Source organism: Apium graveolens, unplaced genomic scaffold (genome assembly GCF_009905375.1).
Source record: "Apium graveolens cultivar Ventura unplaced genomic scaffold, ASM990537v1 ctg8786, whole genome shotgun sequence".
Classification (NCBI taxonomy): Eukaryota; Viridiplantae; Streptophyta; class Magnoliopsida; order Apiales; family Apiaceae; genus Apium; species Apium graveolens.
In genome coordinates, this window is record NW_027421470.1 from 103,392 (window position 1) to 121,059 (window position 17,668).

At 33.4% G+C, this 17,668-nt stretch overlaps 2 protein-coding genes across 2 annotated transcripts; both read right to left on the reverse strand.

Moving 5' to 3' along the window:
* Positions 1-6,781: 6,781 nt before the first annotated feature.
* On the reverse strand, positions 6,782-7,300 carry LOC141705341 (putative F-box protein At1g47790). Its single transcript, XM_074508343.1, has one exon. The coding sequence runs from the start codon at positions 7,298-7,300 to the stop codon at positions 6,782-6,784; it is 519 nt and encodes a 172-aa protein (XP_074364444.1).
* A 5,673-nt stretch (positions 7,301-12,973) lies between these two features.
* LOC141705343 (auxin-induced protein PCNT115-like) lies at positions 12,974-15,186 on the reverse strand. Its single transcript, XM_074508345.1, has 5 exons — positions 14,927-15,186; positions 14,438-14,638; positions 13,832-14,004; positions 13,647-13,749; positions 12,974-13,509 (listed from the first exon to the last, which is right to left on the reverse strand). The coding sequence occupies exons 1-5, from the start codon at positions 15,149-15,151 to the stop codon at positions 13,177-13,179; spliced, it is 1,035 nt and encodes a 344-aa protein (XP_074364446.1). The 5' UTR covers positions 15,152-15,186; the 3' UTR covers positions 12,974-13,176.
* Between the last annotated feature and the right edge of the window lie 2,482 nt (positions 15,187-17,668).

The following is a 17,668-nucleotide window of genomic DNA, read 5'->3' on the forward strand; positions in this document are numbered from 1 at the left end:
ATCTAATAAACTACTAAATTATTAAACTACTACTAAATATAGTATACTTATCCTACTAAACTACGAATACAACTTATCCTATTATTAAAAGATATAAATAATAGTGTTACATATCTGATGAACTACTAAAAAATAGTCTATTTATTCTACTAAATTACGACCACATGTTATTCTATTATTTTTATTATAAATTTATAATCATTATATATTTATATAAATATTTTAAAAATATAATATAACTTGATAAATAAAAATTTAAAATATTAATAAAAACCCGTGCATCGCACGGGATTTATGCTAGTACTTTTATAAAAATCGAAACATGAATATAGGACTTAACACTAGTTAGAAGTACTATCACAACAATTGATTGATTGTTAAAATAACAAGTAAAATAAATTTTTTTTGCTATTTTTTTTTTCATATCACTAAAATATATGGATCTTGACATCCTTACGGTTGGATCATTCATAAATATTTTTTTAGAAAATGAAATATCAATAGGGGACTAAACACTAGTAACAAGCGGTGATCAAACTACTGGTTGATTGTTAAAATAGCAAATCAAATATATTTGTTTTTTCTAATATTTTTATTATATCACTAAAATATATAGATCTCGATATCTGTACTGTTGGATCATCCATAAATATTTAAAAAAAAATCAAAACTTTAATACGGGACTAAACGCTAGTAAGACGAACTGGTCAAACTACTTGTTGACTATTTAATTAGCAAATCGAATACATTTATTTTTTTCTAATAATTTTATCATATGAATAAAATATATAGATCTTGACATCCGTTTGGTTGGATCATTCAAAAATATTTTAGAAAAAACCGAAGCATTTTTATGAGACTAAACACCACTTAGAAGTAATATTCAAAATAAATATTCCTTTTTCTAAAAATTTTGTCATGTCACTGAAACATATAGATCTTAACATCTGTACGGTTTGATCACTTTGAAATATTTTTAAAAAAATTGAAACATCATTATGGTACTAAAACGCTAGTAAGAAGAACTTGTCAAACTACTGGTTGACAACTAAAATAATAAATAGAATACATTTTTTTCTAATAAATTTATCAAATCACTAAAATATATAGATCATCACATCTGTACGATTGGATCATCCATAAATATATTTCTTTTCTAAATTTTTTTCCGAGTTTCCTTTCGCTATAAAATGACTTTCCACTTTTGAAATTATATTTTATCGAAACGTTTCGATATTTATTATTTTTTTTCAAAATAATTGTTGTTTATCTAAATATAAGAGAAACACGAGAATGTAAGTATAATCAACTATATTTTTGAATTTCACTACTAAAATGAATACATCTTTATGTCTTTAGAGTTTGTTCAACAAAAATGTGACAAACGATCAATAAAAAACACGAAAATGAACATTTTTCTTTGTTTTTGGTTATTGCCTACCAATACTGGTAGGAATTGAAAATTTTATTTTATAGATTTATTATAAAAATATATGAGCTTAATTTTAAAAAATCCAATATTTTACATACATATTAAAAATCAATATGTCTAATCATCCGTACGGCTGGATTAGTGGAAAAAAAATTAAAATGTATAACACCTAAACAATCCATAAATTTTGAAACCTAACTCAAACTTCGAACAATTTCGCTGCTTCGTTTTCTAAACAATTTTATTGTTTATAAATCTTTTTTTTTCCAATGTTTTTTCCTAGTTTCCTTTCACTATAAAATGACTTTCCGCTTTTGAAGTTAGATTTTATCGAAACATTTCGATATTTATTATTTTTTTAAAAATAATTATAATTTATCTAAATATAAGAGAAATACGAGAATGTAAATATAATCAACTAATGTTTTTGAATTTCACTACTAAAATGAATACATCTTTATGTCTTTACAGTTTGTTCAACAAAAATGTGACAAACGATCAATAAAAAATATGAAAATGCAAATTTTTCTTTGTTTTGGTCATTGCCTACCAATACTGGTAGGAATTGAACATTTTATTTTATAGATTTATTATAAAAACTTATGAGCTTAATTTTAAAAAATCCAATATTTTACATACATATCGAAAATCAATATGTCTAATTATCCGTACAGTTGGATTACTGAAAAAAATTAAAATATATAACCCCTATACAATCCATAAATTTTGATTATAAAACCTAACTCAAACTTCGAACATTTTCGCTCATTCGTTTTCTAAACAATTTTATTATTTATAAATATTTTTATTTCCAATTTTTTTTCCTACTTTCCTTTTCCTATAAAATGACTTTCCACTTTTAAAATTATATTTTATCAAAATGTTTGATATTTATTATTTTTTTCGTAATAATTATAATTTATCTAAATGTAAGAGAAACATGAGAATGTAAGTATAATCAACTATTTTCTTGAATTTCACTACTAAAATGAATACATTTTTAGGTCTTTTGAGTTTGTTCAACAAAAATGTGACAAACGATCAACAAAAAATACAAAAATGTATATTTTTTTCTTTGTTTTTGGTCATTGCCTACCAATATTGGTAGGAATTGAACGTTTTGTTTTAACAAAGTTCACTTTACCTACAATAAATAACAATGAGAAAATTTCTTCTTTTTCTTCTTACTCTTCCTTCTTTATTTTCTTCTTCTTTATTTTTTTTATCTTATCTTCAATACATTAAAACCACACAATACAAAAGCAAAAGGTGGTAGGTCCATTTTTAAATCTGGACATTTTTTCCTACCAAATTTGGCAGGAAACACCTTTCAGCCGGCGTACCTCTTTTCCAACCAATATCGGTAGGAAAAAATCCTGAATTATTAAAAAGCTTCCAACGTCAAAAAATAATATTTATTTTATATAATAGGTGGACTGCTGATATGGAGGGTGGGGTCATATCCATATAAAGATTTCATCATTTCCTACCAATATCGGTAGGTTTTAAGTTCTTACCAAATATGGTAGGAAATATCTCTAAAATGATTAATTTTAAAATGAAGTTTAATTAATTTAAAAAGGTGAGAGCTGATGACATGGATGGTGGGGTCATTTTAATATCATTTTTCGATTAAAACCTACCAATATTGGTAGGAACTGATGTTCCTATCAATATTGGTAGGTTTTAGTGCTTGCGTGTACAAGATCTGGGCACCACTGGGAGCAATTCCTACCAGATTTCGACCTGGTAGGAAATATTGGAGCAATTCCTACCAGAATTCCTTGGTAGGAAAATCTTGGTAGGAAACGGCCATTTTTCTTGTAGTGAATGCTGCGGGTATGACACGTGCTAGGTTTGAAAAATAAGTTTGATAGAAAATGAGAATGTACATTATCTTTAACTTTCAAGATATGTGAAGATTTGGGGTATAAATGACGTTCCCTTTTGAATGCCAAACAGTCTGTATTGTAAGATCTTAAGACTTAGCTTTCCTCATTTATATAAGTTATGTTTTATGAGAAGCCAAACAGCCCCTAAGTATGTTTGAACTATTATCAGAAAATGAATTATCTTTTCTACCAAGTTTCTTTCTCTTTCTCTCTCTCCATAACTGAATTGCTTCTTCCCTGAGCTTTCTCTGTATTCATGTCTTCTTTTAAATCTAGCTATTCTCGGCGAGATTCTGCTATTCTCTACTAATCTAGCCTATCTCTACTGATTTCTGCACTTGAAACACACAAAAAACACAAAAACATTTACATTTCTGCATATTCGGTTTAGAGTTCCTGACATAATGTTTCTAGGAAACTTCAGAACTATGAATACTCCAACATATAGTTGAAGCATTTTGTAAATACATACCAGTGCCAGTTTTAGAACAAATACAAGACTTAGTTTTAGAACATATACCAGTACAACGACATATAGTTAAAGCATGTTGATCAATTCCTGTGACTTGTAACATTATTTACTTCTTTTTATATAACCAGAAATACACGACTCTGAGTTCCTGTATTCAGCAAACTGAGTTTTACAACAAATACATACCACTACCAGTATGTTTCTTAAGCAATAATTTCAAAAAGTATAGATGTAGTTGTTTACATATTATCATTATCTTTCTAGGTTTCTTAAAAAACTCATTTATTTAAAGTCATTGCACTGGAAATTAATGATCAGTATTTTGTTGTCTTGTCACATGTTACAATAATACGATTAAGCTCAAGCTGCACTTAATGAAGAGACCGACCTTCCTGAAGTCATCTTTTGACAAACTTGCGACCATATCTTAACCTCCTGACAGAAACCCTCCCTCATCCCAGAGGACTATAGGTAACAATCCCGATGCCTAATTCTCAGAATAATACAAAACCAGGATTCGTATAACATATAGTTTAAAGCATTTTGCAAATTTCCAACATTGACAATCAATGTCCGGAAGAGCAACTACAATGGTCGGCACCCCTCAAAGGGTGCCAACTTCGCCACATAATCAAAAATATTATATTTTAAATTCTCTCTGTTCCATATCATTTTTAGCACTTATCTTTTAAAAACACTTTCATGATTGACACCCCAAAATGTCAACTTCATTAATTTAATAAAAAAATGCTTAATAAAAATATATTAGAAAAATGATATTTTATATAGCATTGGGACTGCATTGAGATCATAAATGAAGTTGGCACCCTACTTTATGGGATGCCAATTTTTGGCACCCCAAGTTAACACCCCATACCAACTCATTTGGCACCCCTCTTGACACCCTTCATTGGAGTTGCTCTAACATGTTTGACATCAATTACTTCATTTTGTATGACTATCAGTACAATACAAGGAGTACCTGAATTGCAGCAACCAAAGTTGTTAAACTAATAATACTGGGTTATGTTTCTTCATGAAATAGTCTCGTAAAGTTAGGTTGTGTTTACAGATTTAACTTTTCTTACTAGCATTGCATACAAAAAACTAATTTAATTAAGAAAAACGTCAATTTCAAAAAAAAAGAAAAAGAAAAACGTCAATGCACTAGAAAATATACAATCAGTTACATGTTACATTATTAGATTTAATTTAGAAACTTGCCTTCCTCAAGTCATCTTTTGACAAGTTCGCGACCATATTTAAACCCCCTGACAAAAATCCTCGTCCCAGAGGACTTAATGCAACAATCTTGATGCCTGATTCTCCGAGTAATTGCAAACGACTTAACGTTGTCTTTGTATATATTTTATTATAATCAATAATCTGTTGGAACATTCTTAAACAGAAACCAAACCTGCAAGTAGGAATTTTTTCTTCCTCCACGTCCCTTGACCACAAAATCGAGTTGTCTGCTCTTGTACATCTTAGTACAAACACAAAATCCCTCTTTCCCTTGCAAAGTATCTATCAAACTTACGCTTTGAAGAGTTTCGAAGACACCTTCAGCGCAAGACAATCATTCATATCCACAAACTCATTATTAAAAGATCTGTACCTCTCTCTATATAAGTGAAATTCAGGCAACAACTTGAACTCGTTAGTTTCAGTATCAAACTTTACCAGAGTGAAATATCCTTTTCCTTCGCAGATCTCCTATATGTCCCAATGAGGACAATCTTTTACAATAGTCATGTATCTTGTTAAGAGATATCCTCTGTTACAAAGAAAATACACATTTTCAGGAACATATATGTCAATCCAAAAACCGACATCATAGTAGTAAACACTAAAAGACCAACTTACATGAAATAACGACAACCTTGTAAATATCACTTGCATGATCAAAACTGAATCCCACCATAGATATCCGAACACCACAACGGCTTGGTGAAGAGTGAATTCCTTTGATTGATGTATCGCCCGGTTCCATAACGACGCCTTTTCGTCATAATAAAACTAGGCCACAAATAGAGCCTACCAGATCAATCATTAGGGTTTAGGGGTTCTGAGTAGATATTTCATTGTAGCATTAAAGAATGACGATTTTGTTATCCTTTTTAGCCATGAGACAATTTCCGTCAATAGGGTTTTGAGTGGTCTTACGACTTAAAAGTGAGGTGTTTATTTTGTAGCACTGATTATCTTAACCATCCCTGCAGAGCAAGTGAACTATACATGGCAATTCAAAAAACATAATGGATAATATTTTTTGGGAAAATTAAAAAACAAGGCCGGACCTAATCATTAAGCCATTCCCTCACAATCCGCTTCTGGAATTTACCCACTATTGATATCCAATCCATCACTATTTCTTTTAGCCCCCCCCCCCAAACACCCTTCCATCACTAGTTAAAACTAGAAGCTGCACCATTTGCAGCACCAAAACTGCAGCTAATCCTTTATCTACAAAGTATGTATACTAGACTTCGAGCAGATTTTAACAATCATATTATTTGATATCTCAGAATAGGAGTGAAAAAACAAGTAAAAGTAAAGGTAATGAAGGATAAGGCAAACACAAATTAAAAAAAAAGAACGACTAAACTAATAAATAATAAGTTTAAAAACGAACAAAACAGAGTACCGAGAAAGAGGCAGCCATAATCAGAAAGCAATACAAATAATATCCTCTCATTCTTTTAAGTACACATATGATCAAAGGCTTATACAGGCTACAGTTTGAAACGGCCTCAAGCAACTTAATAATTTCTTAATGAATTGATTAATCGCCGAGGAACTCTAGAGCATGGAGCAGTTGTACGACGAGTTTGGGCTGCTAGATAAACAGACTTCATTCCTTGAAGCGAAACCAAACTAGGGGTATATCTACAACAGCTTATTACAGAAACAGTTGTTAGGCGCTTGATTGTATCTGTTTTGCGATCATAACAGTAGAACATTTTGCGATCATGAAATACAATCTCACCACCATAAAATCAAATCAAATTTCAAATCAGGTGATAAAACCACAACCTTATAATTATCACTTATAGGATCAAAACCAAAGCCGATAGGATACCACGAATGACGAGGGCGTCGCGGTGGAATAGAGAATTCCTTAGATTGATGTATTGCGGGGTTCCACAACGAAAAGTTGTTGCCATAAGAAAGACAAACGAGACCTCGAACAGAACCAATCAAACCGAAACGACTAACGGAAAGGAGGGCAGATGTTTCTTTGTAGCGGGAAAGAATGACGATTTTGTCGTTCTTTTGAACAATCAGACAATCATAGTCATCAGGGTTTTGAGTGGTGCTGAGATTGAGGTGTTGTTTTACAAATTGGGGGTCGGAGATTAGAGATAGCCAAGACTTAGATACGCATTTGAAACGTCCAACAGATTTGATTGGGAGTCGAGTAAGTATTTCCCGGAGGACTACTTCTTCCGGCAGCTCCGCCGCCGCGGGCTTCTTCCGTTTTGATTTCTCACCGACTACCATAGTGTTGTTATGTTACTGGGTTAAGTCGTTAAGAAATAAAATCGAAAGAGGTCAGTTAGTACTTGGGGCTCTAAATGAGTCTAATTTGGGTCGTCCTCTGCCCCCCATACTTGTTTAAATGGGCTCAGGATAGATAGGCTTATCGAAAAGTATCAAACTTAGACGAATAATGTCAAGAAGAAGCAAGAGTTTACATTCATTGTTTGTGTTATTTTCGCTAATGATGAACATGATTCTTGGCGCAGTTGGACAGGAAGCCGTGATTGAGGATGGAGGTTACTTTTCTAAATCTGATTAAAGCACTGAATGGTTGTTGTTTGCAGATGGTTTTGGTTTGCTCTGTAGTTGCGCCATGCACAATTTAGTAACTCCAATTTAGTTGTATATTGTTGGTGTTCTTGTTTAGGTACAATATACTAGGTGGTTTCTTTCAACAATGTAAGGGTGCTTTGGTTGATGTAATATTAGACTTTGATTGGAAAATATGTTTGGTAATTATTTTTGTTACGTTAAGTTTGAAGCACTTATAGATCAATCGACAATGCACATTGTAAGACTATATGATTAATATCCGACAAATAATATAAACAACATATTGTATGATATTAATGAGCGACAAATACAATATAAGCAAAAACCCATAAGATATTAAGCATTAAGAAAATGGTGACAATACATTATGAGCACCGTACCAAAAGTTTAACATTTTAATGTTATCGACCTCCAAAATATTCCACCAAGCAACTACATAAAGCAACATACATCATGTGGACAATAGGGTAAACAAAGCATCCTAATACCAAGTTCAAATAGACTATGATAATACTCAAATTTTCCAGACATGGTGCTTGCTTAAATTAGCCTCCATTTGCCTCCTCCTTGCCTCAATATGTGCCATAGTAGTTGTGGTTCCCTGACCTTGAACATTTGTATGCTGTGCCTCAATATGAAGTGGAGTTTTTTGAACCTTTGCCCTTCTACTCTTGTTTTGTAATACCCCACCCTGAGTGCCTTCAGCAATGGTCCTTTTACTCACCCCAGAAGCTGTTTCATTTGTTGTCCCACCTCCATCAGCTTCAGTGGAAGCATCCTGGCCTTCAACAGTCATTTGTGGCTTCTTAGGGGTTTTAGTCCTAACCTTGACCACATTCTTACATCCATTTGCTCTATCATGTGCCTGTGTTAGTGCATTGTTCCTAGTATCAATGTCTTAACAAAATAATCAACAACAATATTGAACATAAATAGGCTTACCCTAGCAAGACAAGTCCTTATATTATGATTGGCCTTCGTACAGTAGGTACACTTTATTTTGATATTGTGTCTTTTAAGCTTTGTTCCAGATGCATCAGCTATATCATTCATCTTGCTCCTCTGCTTCTTTGGCCTCTAAGGTTGAACCTTTTTTTCTGGGGGCAAGGGCCTTGGATATGGTGTTTCAGTCCATTCTGTCTCTCCTACTATTGGCTCAACAATGTTTGAATAACATTCTAAAAACATGTCTTTGCTGTATGACATGTGAATAAAAGGCTCATATGGTTTCTTGCTCCATGATATGCATGCACAAGCATGGTAACAAGGAATACCAGACATGCCCCACTTCTTACATGCACAATTATGAACCTCCAAATCTACTACCATCTCATAACCACCAGTAGACATTGTCACTAAATACCTAGCACCTCCAATCCAAGTCACATGACAACCTTTACTCTAATCTATTGCCCTACAAGTAAGAACAAAATCATAGTTATCAACATCTCAGGTATGAATCCAAAGGTACCTAAAGAAAGTTATTTGACTTACTTGTTCAGCCTCCTCATAGCATTATGAGACAATGGATTGAGGGCATAGCTGTTCAACATTTTGTCTCTTCTCTTCTGAATTCTCACCATAACATCATTATGAATGGCCTTTAGCATAAATATAATAGGTAGATCCCTATATTTCCTGATTGTGCTGTTAAAAACCTCACAATGGTTATTAACAAACATGTCACTCCTGCAAAGATTCCTGAATGCACTCCGGGACCACTGACTTCTAGATTTTTCACTAAGCCATTCAAAACACTTCCTTGACAACTGTTGGACAAAAATGTAAATATCAGGGTATAGTTAGTGAAATGTAATTACACTTTATATAAAAAAATGTAAAATTTGACAAACTTTTTTCATCTCTTGCATATGTTTGTTAAATGTATAATCAGTGGTGACCCTAGAAGCCAACCACAAATACATCCTCACACCAATGCCTTTATGCTCCTTCCACATATTCCTATATAGATGCATGACACATAACCTGTGTTCAACATTAGGGAATACAGCTTCCAAAGCATTTATCAGGCCCTGCCAAAGCACCAACCAATCATTAACTACTATTATATATAAAAGTATTATTATTATTCAAATCTTTTACCTTTTGTATGTCACTTATGAAAGTGAATGCACCATCATTTTCTATCCTCATGTCAGACTTGAGGCTCTCTAGAAACCAGTTCCAACTGTCATTATTTTCAGTTTCTACAACTGCCCAGACAAGGGGATACATTCCATCATTTGCATCTGTTGCCACAGCTGCAAGCAACTGGCCACCATATGGGCCCTTCAAATGACATCCATCCAGTCCAAGCAATGGCCTACAACCATTTTTGAATCCCATTTTTAATGGACCAAGGCATATGTACATTCTCTTAAATCTCTTCCTACCACCTGCTAGTTCTAGATCTTCTGTCATAATTTGAACTGTTGACTGAGGCATCACCTTCAAAATCTGCTCCCCATACTCCCATACTCTCCCATACTGATCCACATATTTACCATTTATATTGTCCAAAGCTTTCTTCTTTGCCCTTGCAATTGCATATACACTAACATGACAATGCCAATCATTAACAACTTTTTTCAAAAAAGCAGCTAGTGGCCATGTTGGATTTATCCTGATTTCATCTTCATAATGCTCAGCAATCCACCTTGAATTAATTTGTTTATGATAAAAAGTAGCTGTGCAGGTATGTTTAGGGTTGTATACCTTGATCTGATAGGTATTGGTTGAGTTCATCTTTGAAGCATAAATCTTCCATTCACATGGCTTCTCATAAATAAACCTCACCCTGATATCATAGTTCCTGCATATCTTAATAGGTCTTCTGTGCATAATTGCTTGCTTTCTCACTGCAGCTCTGAAGATTTTAGCATTTGGAAACAACATACCAAGCTGAAACTCTGGGTCCTTCATGTCAGTTATGGGATTGAAGACTGGAAATGTGACTTCCTCTTCATCAGTTGAATTACATGCCATCCTCTCTTCATCACTAGATGCATAGTTAGTAGAGGCATCACTAACATTTCCTCCTTCATCTCCACTACAACTTTTGTCATCTTCCAATTTTTCATTCTCAGGAACTGTGTCCTTTTCTGCAGGCTGCTGAACAATGTTTGCTCTATCATTTGGTTTCTTTTTCCCTTTCCCTTGGGTTTCTCTTTCTTTTTCTTATCCCTCAAAATCTTGTGATTACAAACCTCATCATCAGTTGAATCCATGTTTGAAGCATCCGAGTAAAAACTACAATCACTCAGAACATCTCTATCCTCCACTGGGTTGTAGTCCTCATCAGATTCATCATCACTAAACCCCCCTTACATTGTCACTAATATCTCCTTCATGATCTTCCATCATATCAGCAATGTTTACTCCCACCTGCTCTCATCAATATACTCCATATTTTCAACTAGTGAGGGGGCAAACTCCTGAGTGGGCACCCCATCAGCATCAACTACAGCAATAGGATCAGTTGTGATGACATACACATATATAACCTTTGATGGTGGAAACAACTCACACATTAATACAATATCGCAATCTCTGTCCAAGGTATGCAAGCCTCTTGTCATATCAGTCTTTGGCCACTTATAGAATAAGGTGTACACTCCTATTTCCCCACACTCTTTTAACATGCTAATCAACTCCAGTATACTCATTGTATCTGACTCACACAAATAAAAATAGTCATAGGACCCCCCAACATATTAAATGCCTAAATCTGTCTCACTAAACTTGCCCCATAATGCATTTTAATAGTGAACATGTCTTCATAAGCTGCAACAACCAAATTTTACCTTGTAAAATAACTTTACCCATGCTTTACTAAACAACAAATTGACACTACAGAGCACTCCATTATAGCAATTACACATTTTAAAAAAAACAACACATTTACCCATTCTATACTGAACAACACATTGTCAGAAAAATAGTAAAAACACTCTTTTTTAGCAATTACACATTTCTACAAATTTCGAATGTTATAACAAATCGATGACAACATGCACATGGATCGACAACAATATATTGATTTTAACAAATGCACTTAACACTCGTACATGGATAAAACCCAATTTAACAAATCATAGGAACAAATCATGAGCAGAACAAACCCTAGGTCTCTAACTCAGGGTAAAAACTTAATTAAAAACAAACCCTAAGTACACAAAACCGAGTGTAAGTTCTTACCATCATAATCACGACCTTCGTCTGGTTTGTAGATGTCTTTGTCACTAGCTTTTCTCCGAAACCACCCCATTCTTGGTCGAATGAGCAGAGGCAAGAGCAAAATTGGCGGGAGGAAAGACAAAGACGAAGTGATGAAATGAAAAGGGTAAAGTAATTTGGGGGTTTTAACTGTATATGTTTATTGACAAAACTGCCCCCACCAAAAGTAACGGTGTTAGTTCTATTTGACGAAAATACACTAACCACAAAAACGGGCAGAGTTCATGTACACGAAATGAGAGTTTTTAAAGTATGATACCTAAAGTGGTCTGACACACAAAGTGCACGTACACAAAGTGCACTTTACTCTTTTTTTAATTTAAATAGTCGGCTAGAATTTTAAAGGATATTTTTGGATTTTTGAAATCAAGAGCTATTCAATTTGAATTTGAATTTTTTTTTTGAAATATGATGATATTCAATATAGATTAAAAAGAGTCTTTTAAAATCTGAGTGTATTCAATTTAGATTTTAAAAAGTCTACTGAAATCTGACGGTATTCAATTTGAATTTTTAAAAGTCCATCAAAATCTGATGGTATTCAAAAATCGGTGGATTTTTTTTTTAACAAAAAGCTGTGGATTTTAATAATGGATTTGCTAGTTCATCATTAATCATTTGAAATCTCTTTAAAATACATGAGATTTTGAATGATTTGTGGAAAATTTAACAAAATCACCAAGACTCCGCAAGATTTTTCCATCAACTCCGTCAAATTCCATGAACAATTAAAATCAACGAAAATCTTCCAAAATCCATGAATTATTATCGATCCTTTAAAATCTGAAATAAAAACACCCCTCTCAGTCAGTCTCGATTAAATGTAAAATTGAATGAGTCGGTTCATTCAACTTTGTAAAATTGGTTTATTTTTAGTTAAATAAACAAGTCAGCCCGATTCAATTAATCTTGTCTCGAAATACACCATATTCAAAATATAGCTTATTCGACCCGAATTACAGCCCTACTGGCCGAAAGTTTGCTGTTTGGATTGAAAAAAATTGGCAAGAGTTGGGTTGGTTTTGTTAACGAGTCAAATATGATCACACTTTTACGAATTCGTTAATAAATAAGTTAAATTTTTGATTAGTAAATGAGCTAAATTTGAGCACAATATGGTCCAAGAATTATAGCACAACCATCTTCTACTTGGCACCAAGAAATTCTAACACTTATTATTTTTTTCTTATAACTTTAGCTAAACTTATTTTTGATACAATGTCAAATTTTATTTTATATAAATATCAAAATTTAAATAACACTATCAAATAATACAAGTTCTCCGTTAAACAAGAAGAGAATAAGGAAAAGACAACATCTTCCTGTTTTCAATTAGCATTCCATGATGACAAGGGTGGGGTGTCTGAATTTAAGTAAGTTGATGCCTGGGACGAGTATCTGTCCCCCCTGACAGAATCAGCAATCGATTCAAGTTCAGCTATTTCCTCAGTTGTTAAGTTCACATGTAAAGCTCCAATGTTTTGGCTGAGATTTTCCATTTTGGTAGTTCCAGGAATGGGACACACATCTGTTCCCTGGTGATGAACCCAAGCCAGTGCTAGCTGCGAAGGAGTACACCCTTTCTTCAATGCAATCTCATTCACTCGATGGAACAACTTCTTATTATGCTCCAGATTTTCTGCTTGGAACCTTGGTAAATACTAAACAGTAAGGAAGAAAAAAAAAACCTCGGTCAATTTAATACTTCTTTCAAAGTACATTTATTCAAACTTCAGAACTCTGAAATCTGAATACTACAGCAATATTGAGTTGAGGCGTGCTTAATGAAGAGACCGACCTTCCTGAAGTCATCTTTTGACAAGCTCACAACCATATTTGAACCTCCTGACAAAAATCCTCGTCCCAGAGGACTATACGCAACAATCCCAATGCCTAATTCTCTAAATAATAACAAAGTAACTTAGTCTTTGAATGCATTTTTAATTTAATAATCAGTTGGCATTTTTTAAATGGATAGCAAACCTGCAAGTGGGAATCACGTCTTCCTCCACATCCCTTGACCACAAAGACCACTCCAGCTGCACAGCAGTAATCGGATGAACAGCATGAGCTCTTCGGATGGTAGATGCAGAGGCCTCAGATAATCCTACATACTTAATCTTACCCTCTTCAACCAGTTTCTTCATTTCTCCCATCTGCCAAACAGATAAACATTGTTCAAAGCACGACAGGAAAAATAAAGAATTTTATTAATATTACTGATCACATTAGTAGAAATTCTAAGAAGCAAAGAATCTCAGGTATAGAATCTAATATTGTAGACAGAAGATGCCAGAAAATTTTGGCTTGTGGTTCAGCATTTTAACAAACTAGTTATAATGGTGATTGGTGAGCGCTTTGGGAGGTGGCTTTCTGGTGACCTCATCTCAGGTTAAAGATACTAGTTGTCAGTTGTCACCCATAGGCATGTGAGTATTTATAATTGACCTCACCCCAAAAAACGCTTAAGATTTCTTGATTGTTCAGATTGAGGAACTCTGATCTTGACATTGATACGGGAACTAAATGTTTAAAAAGTAGTACAACCTAACAATTGGAAGAAAAGAACAAAAGTGTCAAATAATATACCGTGACTTCAATGGGAACCCGAGTGTCAACGCGATGCTGGTAGTACAAATCAATACAATCAAGCTGAAGCCTCTTTAAGCTAGCCTCACAGGCTGCCCGAACATATTCTGGATCCCCTCTGATTTCTCTGATTTGGCCACCCCAACTGATCCCAAACTTGGTGGCCAGTTCAACTCTGTCTCTGACCCCATCCTTCAAAGCCTACAATCTCATTCGATCAATTAATCATCATCAAAATATAAAATTGAAATCTCCTACACAAACATAAACCAGAACTTTGTACACAAACTAGTGTATCAAAAATCCTAAAAATGAACATATTAGTAGGATTTGATTGGTACACAACTTCATATGTAAAAAAAAAATTGTATAGTAATTCGTAATTTTAGTATTTTTATATAAAAAATTTTGTTATAATCTCACATGGGAGTATAACCATAAAAAACGACACTTATACAGGAACAAAGACAGTATATGATATGAAGTTACCATAGAAAGCAGAATTTCATTGGTGTGAGGTCCGTAGACATCAGAAGTATCGAGAAAAGTGACACCGATTTTAATAGCATGGTGAATGAGATTGATCATATCAGCATCAGGTTTAGGAGGGCCGTAGAAAGCAGACATGCCCATGCAACCAAGACCCTGAGCTGATACCTCCAGACCCTGTGATCCTAACTTCATTCTCGGGACTACTGCACCTCCACTGGCCATTTCTAGCAGTAATTTTTTGTTTGTAATTCAAAGGGTTGTGCTGATCAGATTATAAAGAATGTGTGTGTTAGTGACCAATTTATAGGCCAAAAAATCAAACAAGGGTGACGGGAATGTGTTGACTGATCTGTTTTTTAATTGTACCGTAAGTGAACGGTAAACATACAATATTTCCAATCGTTCCAAAATTAAAGTTAATTTTGTATACAAACAACGTAAGGAATGACGACGTTGTTTTCTTATCTGAATTGACTACTACAGGCACTAACTATATGTACTTCACAAATTGCTATTTTGTCTCCGTTTCTATATATATTAGTATGCTTGCTCTATTTTTGCTCTTTTTATAATCTATGTATTTTGTGTTCAATTTTTTAATTAGTTATGGACAAGTTCATTATTAGAGAAAGACCAATTGTTGTAGAACAACCAATTAAAAATGATGCTAATACAAGAGAAGAGCCAAGATCTTCAAAACAATCTCAAATAGAAATTAATTTAAATGATCTTCATTCCGATCCCGGGTTAAGAAAAAGAATTTATGAATTTCATCCAAATGATCAAGATAAGATTCGGAGATTTTACCTACAAAAAGGTCCATATCAACCAAAAGATCATGATTTTTCTAAAAAATGTGGGATCAATATTAAGACGATTTGTTTCTCTTGGTTTATAGCACTTGGTTGAAATATAGCATTTCGAAATATGCAGCATTTTGTCTATGTTGTTATCTATATAAACCAAATGGGGGAGGAGATTGTTTTGTTTTTGATGGATTTACAAATTGGAAAAAGAAAGAAAGATTTGATGCTCACATTGAAAAACATAATTGAAAAACATAATTGAAAGACTTTATGAAATAAGAACAACACATTGAAGTAGCCTTTGAGACACATTCAATTCAAACCGGAAAAGAATATCGAATACGTCTAATAGAAACTATTGATTGTATTCGATTTCTTTTACATCAAGGACTAGCTTTTCGAGGGAATGATGAGTCCGAAGATTCAATTAATCAATGAAACTTTCTACAAGTATTAGAGTTTCTTTCGGAGCATAACGAAACAATTAAACAAGTTGGTTTTAGAAAATTCTCCGGGTAACTCCAAACTAACTTCTTCTCAAATTCAAAGGGATATGGTGCCAGTTGCTTCGGTAGAAACCACTAAAGTGATATATACATTAAAATACCAAAAACTAAAACAAGTAAAATGAATCACATCTAAATAACCACAACTTTCACTATTATTATCAAACTAATGCAAAGTATTCCAATATGCATCATTGACAAAATCAAAAACATAATTCTCAAATCTAAACATTATCAAGTCAAAATGAAATTTTCCTACTAGTCTTCTATGTTGAAGAATATCATATTCCACAGCCTGTTACTGGATTATATGCAGACTATTCCATAGCAACCCATTAGAGCATATCATATTTTAGAGCAGTATATGCGCCTGTTATATATAATGCTTTGGGGGCTTCACATTTCAAGTTTGCCCTAAGGAGTAACGCCTGCTTGTCATAGAGGTCATCAAGTGTTACTATATATTGTATGCAAATAAGCATGCATTAAGGACTGGACATTAAGGTAGGATCCCTCTTTGAAATAAGCATGCGAGTATGCAACACTTTATCAGTCTTCGCACATTAAATATGCAACTCTTGTTACTAATCTATATGTATATGCAGTTTATTTGTTAGTTTAAAGATAATACCAAGATAAAACGGACAAGATGGCTGCTCAGTGGAGCTGACATGTGAAGCCTGTGCATGTTCTATTGAACCTGTGTATTGAACGTCAACTACGAAAAGCATATGACAAGCCTCTTCCTGTATTATTAGAATATCAAATATTATAAGATACCAGTACAAAATGGCCTCACGCTACTCTTATTTTTTTAAATCTTAATATTGATTTTTTATTATTAGTTTTAGGTTAAAATTCATATTTGAAGTTAAAATAAAAAAAAGAGAGTATCAAAACACTGTATTTATCCTCCATCCCATCAGTCCTGAAATGCATAATAATGGCATCCAGTTTACACGGAAATCCAATAGGATACAACATGGACAAATTCACATCGCAGTATTAGATTTTTAAATTCATACTTGACAATCCGCATTTTTAATATATGTTGAACAAAGGAATCACAGATTTGACAAAAATCAGCATATGTCATGTGATTTGGCACCCTAAGCACACAGACAAGAGGTTTCCTTTCAACCTTGCATAACAGAAATATACGTGAAGACCTTGTTAACTAATTAATTACTCAAATATTATCACATGGAAAAATATTTACACTGTCAAAACAGAGAAAACAGAGATCAAATATTTACATAATCCATTAAAACTACTATGTATTATTAGGTTACGTCTCCTCAAATTGTGCTTATGAATTATGATGAGGCATGAATACACAAAGGAGGACGGACTTCTTGTACTTCAAGAAAAATAGAATTGATGTTAACTAACCTCAGTATCAGATATGATACCAGCACATGCAGGAA